Here is a 10,723-nt window from a genome sequence, read left to right on the forward strand (position 1 = left end):
CTCCTGAATGCGTTTGTGTTGCAACTGTGAGTTTAACGCCCACGTCTACACACCGGCACACATAGCCGTGCATTACAGGAAGCATCAAAGCAAAGAATTTTTCCACAGTGTTTTATAATCAACTTATTCGAATTAGTCGATAAATCCGTGCACCCTGAAGTTTGCTGCTATGTAGTATTTTTATTTTAGAATCAGTGATTGGCATTGATAATTTTATTTTACTTTTTTTCCTTAGAAGTTTGCATCTTTTATGTTTCAGTATTTGTGTTTATGTTTTTTTGAGTATTTATGCATGTACAGTATGATCTCATGATTTTTGTTTTTCAATACGTTTTTTTTAAATAAAATGTTTAAAAATGTAACTGTCAAGTATATGAAAATAAAACTATTAAATGTGATGATACACACGCTTTGTTGGGAGCCTTTATTTTGAAACGATCTTAACTGAACCGGAAGTTTCTTCCTTTGCCCCCGAAGAGGTTTCCGCTGGTGTAATGTTGGAAGAGCTAGGGGGTTAACGGCTGATTTTTTCCTGCATTTTGGAAAAAATAACAACGACTGTGTGTTTGAGATCGACTTTATCTCAATACCGGAGTTAATGGTTGCTGTTCAGTAAGTTTATAACACAGATTAAAGCGAGAAAAGAGACATTAATTAGCTTCGAGCTAACGATTAGTCAAGGCGTCAAATATCCGCGACACCAGCGGCTGTAAACAACACAGCCGAGCTAGCTGTTTATTCACATCGTATTTTCACTGCTGTCGTTTTACTTTGCTGACTGAGTGTTTTTAACGTGCACTTTAAAAATATGAGATTTGACGTCAGCGGTGTTTGATTACAGAAGCCATTTTCCTTCAGTGCATTCTAGTTAGCATTTACCTTCAGCTAATATAAGGTTAATTTTTTTCCGTCACTGCCTGTTTTGCTTTCGTTTTAACGTGTGCATTCCTGTGCCAGATGTAACTCTGACAGCCGTCGACCATGAGCAACAGTCACCCTCTGCGTCCACTGGCCTCCGTGTCGGAAATCGATCACATCCACCTGCTGTCGGAGCAGCTCGGAGCCCTGGTGCTCGGAGAGGAGTACAGCGATGTCACCTTCATCGTGGAGGGGAAGCGCTTCCCAGCGCACAGGGTCATCCTGGCAGCTCGCTGTCACTACTTCAGGTAAAGTTAAATGTCTCTTAGCCAGAGATTGGCGCCTTTTTTTAAATTCCAGTCCTAAAACACCTGATATTGAGTAACGTAAATACTCATTTTAACAGAAGAAAACTCAAGTTACGATGACAAACTAGCAAATTTTTTAAAAAGAAAAGAAAAAAAGACAGCGCAGTGTTGTTTCACCCTGTTGATCATGTTACAACACCAAGTTTTTTCAAACTCCTAGTTGGAAAAAAATATCTTTATTTTTTTAAAATGACTAAATTATTCAAAAGCTTCCTTTCCCAAATCTGTCTAATACAAAATATACCTTTTTTTAATCCTCTGTAGCATCACTTTATTTTTGCTTTTCCACCTTGTATAAGGTGTGAAATATGTTTTCCACTGAACAATGCCTGTTCAACAGTGGTTGATTGTCCAAGTCATCTTTCTTGGGGCCTCACTGGCATCTTTTTCCATGTTTTTGTGGTCCTTGTGATCTTATTGACACTGTGCATGGTGGCACTGTGGTCTGGGTGTAGCATAACATACTCCACTCCCGATTGTCACTTTGATCTCTTACTAGTTCCACGACTCATTCCTCTTTTTAACTAGAGACCTTATGTTCCCTACTGCCATCGAATCCTGCTGGTGTAAAGGACTATCTAATCTGTCTAAAGTGCATCTCATTCAATGAGCAGAATTTAGATCTTTTGTTTTTTGCGCGGTTTTATTCATGGCAAAAAATAATAAAAAACAAAAATGTAAACTTTTGTATATTCTGCCTCCTTTAGGGCCTTGCTATACGGTGGGATGAAAGAGTCACAACCGCAGGCGGAGGTGTGTTTGGAGGAGACTCGGGCTGAAGCCTTTTCAATGCTGTTGAACTACCTGTACACGGGCCGGGCCAGCCTCAGTTCTGCCCGGGAAGAGGTGCTACTGGACTTCCTGGGCTTGGCTCACCGCTACGGGCTCCAGCCTTTGGAGGATTCCACATCTGACTTCCTCCGCACCATCCTGCATACCAACAATGTCTGTCTGGTGTTTGACGTGGCCAGCTTGTACTCTCTGAGCGCGCTCACTGCAGCCTGCTGTACCTACATGGACAGACACGCACCTGAAGTGCTAAATTCTGAAGGTTTCCTCACGCTCTCCAAGGTAAGAGTGATGGAAGAAGAATTGTAGTAGGTTTTGCTATTATTTCATTCTTGTGTTAGTCTTTATTTCTCTTAAAAATGTAGATGCAGTGACGTCTAGTGGTAGTTATCAGAAGCTACAAAAGACAGTCAATACTGCTCAGCAAATGGCAACTGTTATCTAATAATATATTAAGTGAAAAGTGTTGTCACTTTCACATAAAAACAGCTACATATGTTATATGCAGGAATAACAATGAAGTGTGTGTGGCTGAGAAAAGTAAAATCAAATAAGTTATCAGTTAAAAAAAGGATTTTGTTAAAGGCTTAAACTTTTTTTTTTACTTAACCCTAAAGAGACATGTAGACTCCTGCGTCCATCAGAACCCTAAAACAGAAGAAAGTTGCAGTCCTGAAAATCAGTGTTATTAAAATCATTCACATAATAAATAATCAAAGGGCTTCTGATCTTCCTGGTTTTTGTTCTTTGACCAGTCTGATTGTAAAATGAGTACTAAGCTGCCTTCTATCTGTTTTTAACCATCTTGTATTTTAGTTTGAAAAAAAAAACCCCTATATTTATTAATTTTATTATATTATTCTGCCACACTTTTTTCTCTTTTACACAGTGATGTCATAATTTAGCCCAGAAAGGTCACACATGATGGTGAATTACCCCCTCGAATCTTCTTAAAGGCAGTTAGTTTTTAATTTAGTTACTTTTTTACAGATTAAACTTAAAAAAGCCATTACAGTAATATAAAATGTGGTTAAACAAGATAAGCTATACGCACTACATTTTGTGAATTTTCTGGTGTGTTTTCCTTCCCTTGAATAATTTATTACCTGTGTCTGCAGAATGCTTTGCTGACTGTGGTCAGGAGGGACTCATTTGCTGCCAGTGAGAAGGAGATCTTCCAAGCGTTGTGCCGCTGGTGCCGGCAGCATGAGGATGGCGAACACACTTACGAGGTGATGTCTGCAGTGCGGCTGCCCCTCATGACTCTGACCGAGATGCTGAACGTGGTGCGACCGTCTGGCCTCGTGAGCCCAGATGACCTGCTGGACGCCATTAAGACCCGGTCTGAAAGCCGCAATATGGACCTCAACTACCGGGGAATGCTCAGTCAGTCTTCTTTGTCCTTTGTTTGATTAGTGTTCACATCAAGTTGCAGTTAAAAACTGTAATGTGTGAATATTTTTTGTTTTTTATCTGCTTCTTGAAAGCATTAATTTGTGCTTTCGTTCATGGTGTAAAATCTTGGTTTTCAGTCCCTGAGGAGAACATCGCCACCATGAAATACGGCGCTCAGGTAGTGAAAGGAGAGCTGAAGTCAGCGCTGCTCGACGGAGACACCCAGAACTACGACCTGGACCACGGCTTCTCCAGACACCCGATCGAAGAGGACGGCCGAGCTGGGATTCAGGTCAAACTGGGCCAACCGTCCATCATCAACCACATCCGCCTGCTGCTGTGGGACAGAGACAGCCGGTAAAATATTCTCGGCTCATCCTGATAAAACAAACGATAAAAAGGTCCAAGCAGAGTGTGGGCCAATTAGAGCTGACTACATAGACGTGCTGCTTCTTAATAAAAAAAGACCAAAATGTGTATTTTAAAGCACATTATAGAGTCAAACTGATTTCTTATGCACTTGTATTTTTAACCTCCCTCTTAAATCTGAGGCTCTTTGTATACTTAGTGTCCTGTATGACTGTTACAGGTCTTACTCATACTACATCGAGGTGTCAATGGATGAGCTGGACTGGGTGCGTGTTGTTGACCACTCCAAGTATCTCTGCCGCTCGTGGCAGAATCTGTACTTCACACCCCGGGTTTGCAGGTAAACCAAACCAAAATCATATGGCTTCCAGTTATACCAGTGCTTATTAATCCTTGGCCTAAGCTATAAAATCCCATCCCATTTTTGCCATTTTTTTTGGCTTTGCACAAGGGGCTTATTTGTGCTCTGTCATGACTTGCCTTAATCTCGTGTACAATTAGGGTGTGTATTTGGGTTGCTACATGTAGTTGATTTAGATTATATCTCCACGGTGTACAAACCGCTTTGTTTGCCCGTGTGATGACAGAAGCATAAGTATTTTTGCATACCTCTCGAGCTGGCTGAGTTTAAATAGTGTTGTTGCCAGTAGCTGGTCTGTCCTTCCCAGGCGCACCGACGTGAAGTTGCTGACACTCCTGATTTTGAATAATGTGTTGCCATGCCTTTTAAAGATAATAGAGCCAAAACATTCAAATGGATGTCAGAAGATATGACTAAAACTTGCCAGTAATGGGAATTACACCATCATTCTTCCTCTAAGCATCTTAAATTCACCATAAAAGTGAAAATATAAGTAAGTATAGTGATATGCTTGTTTGAAATTGATATCACCACCTAAAGAGAAACCTGAAACTGAGTTGTCAAAAGACTGTTTATTTAATTGGTACTTTGTAAAACAAATGCTTGTGTTAATATTTGTGTTCTTGTGCTACATGGCCATGTTGTAAGAAGTTTTGTTCCTCTTCACAAAATACAAATTGTACTAAATGTGCTTCACTGTAGAGAAAGGCATTTTGATGGAAAACTGTCTCATTAATATAAAATACAATAAAATTCACTGGAATCAGATGATGAGCATTAATAAAATGAAAGCGGTGTAAAAACATAAGAGGCAATAAAAAGTGTCGGTGTACTTTTGCTTATCTGAAGATTTTTAGATATAACCTGTTATTCATGTATTCATTCATTCATTTCCTGTGTGTTTCAGATATGTTCGTATTGTAGGAACACACAACACGGTCAACAAGGTCTTCCACCTCGTGGCTTTTGAATGCATGTTCACCAACCGCTCGTTCACCCTGGAGAACGGACTTGTGGGTAAGCAGCAAAATACTGACAGTCTGCACTGCATGTGTAGTTTGCAGTGTCTTTGTGTAGATAGAAAGGGTTTCATGTTTGTAATTTAAGCCTTTAACCCTGCTCGTAATGTTTGCAGTGCCCGGTGAGAATGTGGCCACTATAGCTGCCTGCGCCAGCGTCATCGAGGGTGTGAGTCGCAGCAGAAATGCCTTGCTCAACGGTGACACCCGCAACTACGACTGGGACTCGGGATACACTTGTCATCAGCTGGGCTCTGGGGCCATCGTCATCCAGCTAGCTCAGCCCTATTCTATCGGATCACTGAGGTGAGTGTGCACTAGCTTTGAGTTCAAATCTCAGCAGCTGTGATGAAGTCATTATTGTGTTACTTGTAATAAATCAAACGTTTCCATCACAGCTACAATAAAGTGTTTGTTTCCATCCAGTGACACACTTTTATCTAAGCTTTTCTGTTGAATCGTATACAAGAAAAAGAAATAATTGTTGGAGAGATCAGAGCTGGAGAATTTTATTCTGCATGTACTGTACCTAATATCTGTAAGTTATGAACAACAGCTTCTTATCATTGGAGTCTTTTAAAAATCTGTGGTAAAATAGCATTAACACAGACAAATGTGTTCAGGCTGCTGCTGTGGGACTGCGATGAGCGCTCCTACAGTTACTACATTGAAGTTTCCACCAACCAGCAGCAGTGGACAAAAGTGATTGACCGCACCAGGGTAGCTTGTCGGTAAGTGGTTCACTTCTTCTTTCCTTACTTTCTGAATCACACCTTAAGCTACTGATGCTCTTCCAGTGTCTTTAATGGTTAAAAATGGAATCAGAGCCTTTATTTTATAATAAATGAAGGCTTTAAAGAACATGTTTAATCTGCATTATTGAAAGAAGGATCCGCAGTCGGCCTCTGTTTAAATAAATGTACCTGAAGTCTTTAACGAGAGGCCTTTAAGACCTCAGTGTTACCTGCTCCAAATACTATTTTCAATAAAAACTCTTGATTGCTATAAATTTTTTCATTGTTACATAATTTGACTAATCCGTGAACTCGACCCCAGCAGAGAAGCTTGCTGATTTGTGTGTTCACAATCACTTTTCAAAGGCCTGTCTGATTATAGTCACCTTGAACAACACTTATGAATCAGATCCTGAGGTCCATAGAAAATTTTCAGGGTCTTCTCTGGAAACTTTGATAATAACCAGAGATAAATCAGGATCGATCTTATGTTCTTTTGTTTTTAATTGCTTTCTCTTACAGATCATGGCAGACACTGAAGTTTGATAAGCAGCCTGCTTCCTTCATCCGTATTGTTGGGACTCATAACACCGCTAATGAGGTGAAAACATGGTTTGAAATGGTCGTCTGTGTTCATTCGTCTGTCTCTTTGTTCTAATGCTTTAGCTTTAGAGGAGCCGAAAGTTATTTTTACATTGTAACAAACTTTTGGTAAGATGTGCTTAATCAAGTAATTGTACAGCAAGTACTTTTCAAAAATCACAGGGTGGCTAAGGTAGCTGATACAATCAGCTAAGTTAATAAAGAAACGAGAAAAGAAAATTCCCTTTGCACCGTGTAAAAAATTGACTTAATTTACATGTTAATTAAAGACAAAAAAAGATCCACATTGAGCACATTCTAATAGTTGAGGTTAAACACTGTCTGCTAATGTTCTTTGTGTGTTTTTGAGCCAGTTGAAACTGTTTGATTTCCTCCCAAAGTCAGATTATGCCTTTGATACAGACGTCGCCCCCACAAGTTTGTCGAGTGTGGCAAACTTCGCAGTGCTAGCAGCGGTGGCCTTCTTCCTCGATAGTTAACATCCTCACACCTTTACAGAAAACAGTTAGACATTGAGTTGGGTGGTTATGTGCCAGTTTACTTGGACATAGCTTTCTGTCCATTTTATGGATGTGGGCACCGCAGAGTCGTGTTGGTTAGTGGCCATTGGTTCTTTATCTCGTCATGTCACAGAGAGAGGGAAAGAGAGAGAGAGAGAGAGAGGGATGCTGCAATCTGATGGGGCTGAAGATCTGGCAAGTAGCGGGTGGCTCCATAACATCTGAGAAACAGCCAGAATTGAATGATTAACCCTTTATAACCCAAGAATCATACAGGCCACCTACACCAGGAACTATTTGAATTTTCTCTCCAGCCCAAAGGTTGAGGAGTTACAGTAACGTGAATTGCACATGGTAACATGTAGGTGGAGCTGATTTTTCTGTCTTTGTTCAGACAGTAGTACCTTATGAGTGCTTTGTGCTGCTTCCATAAAACAAGTGTCCCCATAAACAGGGGTGCACATTCGCTGTCAAAATAAAAGATGCGCACCAGATAAGCAACGTGCATTTGCGTACATAAGATTTTCTGGAGGAGGACAGACATTTGTTTAGAACTCTTAAAGATGTCGAAGAAGCAAGCTCCTTTAAGCAATTACTTTGGTGCTCCTCCACCTCCAAAGACATGTCAGAAGGAGTCCGAACCGGAAAAGAAGCACGTATTATCCGAAAAGTGGTTGCACCTGTGGACCACTTATGTGCACCCCTGCCCGTAAAGCTCATTTTCTGTTTTTTCTGAAACTGTTTTAATTTTGCAATTGTAAAATGAGCCCGGCGCCGGACTGATGGTTTAAAAAAACAAAACCAAAAACAAAGGGGTTAACTCACAGTGGCTAATTGTCACTCCCATAATTATCTATTATATTAGACTAACTTTTGTCCAGTATCTGAGTTAAACAGTCATTTGTGTATCGATTTCTCCTTTACATATTTAACCCTGATCTTTCTGCAGGTGTTCCACTGCGTGCACTTTGAGTGTCCGGCACAGCTGGACACCGAGGTCAGTGAAGGCAGCCCGGGTTTGGATTCTTCTGATTCTGGAGCTACTACGCAGCAGCAACAGCAGCAGCAGCAGCGACCTCAACGACCCTCACGCACACACAGCCTGCTGCCCACCCAGCCCTCTTCCTCCTCATCCTCTTCCTCTTCCCATCATTAAGAACGTCCCCTTATTGGAAGATGTTGAGAGGAAGGAGAGTGGTGGGCGGGGGGGACCTCAGAACGCCATTTTGCACAGCCTTCATTGTTCAGACATCACTGCTACAACAACACTGCTAAGGCGATCGTCTTTGTCATAATCCATAGTCCGTCTGTCATATGTGCAACATTAGAGACTGGTGTATTGGTAGCAACAGCATTTAGGGCTCCAGTCTTCCCAGTTTTGAAGCTCAACATTAGATATCATATCTCCTGCGTTTATATGAAGGTACTTTTTAGGAACTAAGACTCAAGTTTTATCCTTTAAAAAAATATGAAGGTGAAATCTTTCTCTAAAGGTTAGGCACACACTGAAACATGTTTATACTGTATTATCAAGGAGCAGTAAGTCCATGGTGGGGGGGTGGTATTTGAATTTTATGCATTAATCGTACAATTAATAATGAAAGTACTGTTGTTAAGCTATTTTTTTAAGAAACTGTCTTAAACTGACTCTACTCACTTTTCATACCATCACAGCTAACAGAGTAGAAGTTAAGTATTTTTTCAAACTTTGGAAGTAAATAGTTCAAAGGTCTGCCAAAGCTGTCGAGCTAATGCATTAGGTGGCATTTCTATCCAAATGGCATTTAATCCAATTATCTATCTGCATATTAAGTAATAGCTGTGGAGTATTTGATAGCAGGCTTTGACACCCAATCTAAACTCTGCAGTGTGACCTTTTTTCTTTTTTTTTTATAGCTAAAATTCATACCTCAATAATGACCTCACTAAAACGAACCGAGATTTAACTGAGTGTCTTAATTTAATATTTTAAGCACTTGAATAGGTTGGCGCACACACACGATTAGGGAAATCAATTAGCTTGGGGGGGAAAAATGGGACCAAATTTGGCTGCACTTGGGCTGCTGAAGTTTAACTTTATACTGTAGACACATGAGCAGCTTCCATCTGCACTTTATTTTACTCAAGTATACAGAAATAAGGGTTGTAGCTTGGGTCTTTTGACTGAAGTAGAGTACTGGAGTGCTGGATTTGGTATCTTGCTGTTTATGTTAAATTAATTTAAAATCTTTGTGGTTCTGGGTTGTTTTAGATTTCAGTTCTTTTGCATTTTTTTTAAATGAAGTGTCAGTGCTGTGTTTTCTTTGTGTCCTGATGTTGCACTTTTACATTATTTAAAAAGAAGAAAAAAAATCATTTGTTGGAAACCCTTTGTTTGCTGTTACATAACCTGAAATACCTATCTACCTTAGGTGACTCACTGATGTTTCTGTAAGCTTTCTTTAACCATCCCAATACATGTAAGACAACTACCCATTAGTTTGATAAGTCTTCCTTAATAACTAGAGAACAAAAATAGGGCTTTGTTCAGGTTGTACTCTCCATACCTTATCTAACTTTATGTGTACTTTTACTTATTTTCACCATCAATGTGTGACTGCATCTCACTGCCTCGTGTTCAATGCCTGTTAAAAATGTGATTACGAAAAACAAAAAAAAGCCGATGTTGTTTGTTGATTTTTGTTTCTGTAAGAGGGTGACACACACACCTGCTAGTCAGAATTGCTGCTGTTACACACAGTGAAGCTCTTTGATTCAAGCAATACAATAAGTCCACCTTTGGTTTTAAGTATTGAGAGCTTTTGTTACACACCAAATGGTGCTGATTGATAATCGTGTAACATTAATGGGCACTGATGCCCCACCAGCTTTGTGGGCAGAGTTAATGTGTACGGCTGCCTATGAAGATGTTATTGTCATAAAACTTTTTAAAATGTCATGTTTTGAAAATCAAAAGTTTTATTGTCTTGTTTTTGATAGTGAGAAAAGTTGCACTGTTTATTCCAGCTGGTAGGAAACTTACATCCAAGGAGTTTTTACAGCTCGTAGGACCACAGACTCTGTTACTAACCAGTATATACACTACTGTGAAACAGTACAGTCTTGAGACACCCCTCATTTGTTTATTTTGCTATGAAAGTAGGAAATAAAGCAATATAAGGTAAAAACGTAGTTTGTACAATTCTAACCAGCATTAAAGTCAATATTTGGTGTGTCTAATATTTATTCTTTAACACATCCTGAACTCTCTTAGGCAGCTTTCTTGTAATTTCTTTAAGTCTTCAAGAAAATTCTCATGGCTTTTGGGGGGACATTGAAAGTTCTTTCCGTTCTGTTCTCTGTCAAGATGATCATACACTGAGGTCCGGGCTCTGGGAAGGCCATCCCATTACTGATTGGGATCATTGTCATGCTGAAATGTTGAGCCAATCAGTTGTTTTCCAGGTGATATTACATGGATCAAATTCTGACCATATTTTTCTGCGTTTAGAATTTCATCAGTTTTGATAATATCAGCACTGGCTGAAATGCAGCCCCAGGCCATGACAGACTCTCCCTTATGTTTTACATAGGGGGTAATAGATAAATTAATAGATAATGTTGTAACTCTCTCCTGACCTTCCATCACTCCATAAGGCTTGTATAATATGGCATACCTCAGCCTTTTCTGGTTTCTTGACAACAGCCCTTCAACAGATAATGTCTCTGATGAGGCTTTAGCAAACAC

General features: G+C 39.9%; 1 protein-coding gene across 1 annotated transcript; it reads left to right on the forward strand.

Moving 5' to 3' along the window:
- The first annotated feature begins 476 nt into the window (after nucleotides 1-476).
- On the forward strand, nucleotides 477-10,214 carry btbd9 (BTB domain containing 9). The gene is made up of 11 exons (XM_006793527.3): nucleotides 477-612; nucleotides 958-1,166; nucleotides 1,934-2,297; nucleotides 3,134-3,401; nucleotides 3,548-3,767; nucleotides 4,000-4,119; nucleotides 5,048-5,157; nucleotides 5,276-5,465; nucleotides 5,783-5,890; nucleotides 6,416-6,494; nucleotides 7,946-10,214. The coding sequence occupies exons 2-11, from the start codon at nucleotides 982-984 to the stop codon at nucleotides 8,150-8,152; spliced, it is 1,851 nt and encodes a 616-aa protein (XP_006793590.1). The 5' UTR covers nucleotides 477-612; nucleotides 958-981; the 3' UTR covers nucleotides 8,153-10,214.
- The last annotated feature ends 509 nt before the right edge of the window (nucleotides 10,215-10,723 follow it).

This window comes from Neolamprologus brichardi, chromosome 15 (assembly GCF_056152115.1).
Source record: "Neolamprologus brichardi isolate AB-2024 chromosome 15, ASM5615211v1, whole genome shotgun sequence".
NCBI lineage: Eukaryota > Metazoa > Chordata > Actinopteri > Cichliformes > Cichlidae > Neolamprologus > Neolamprologus brichardi.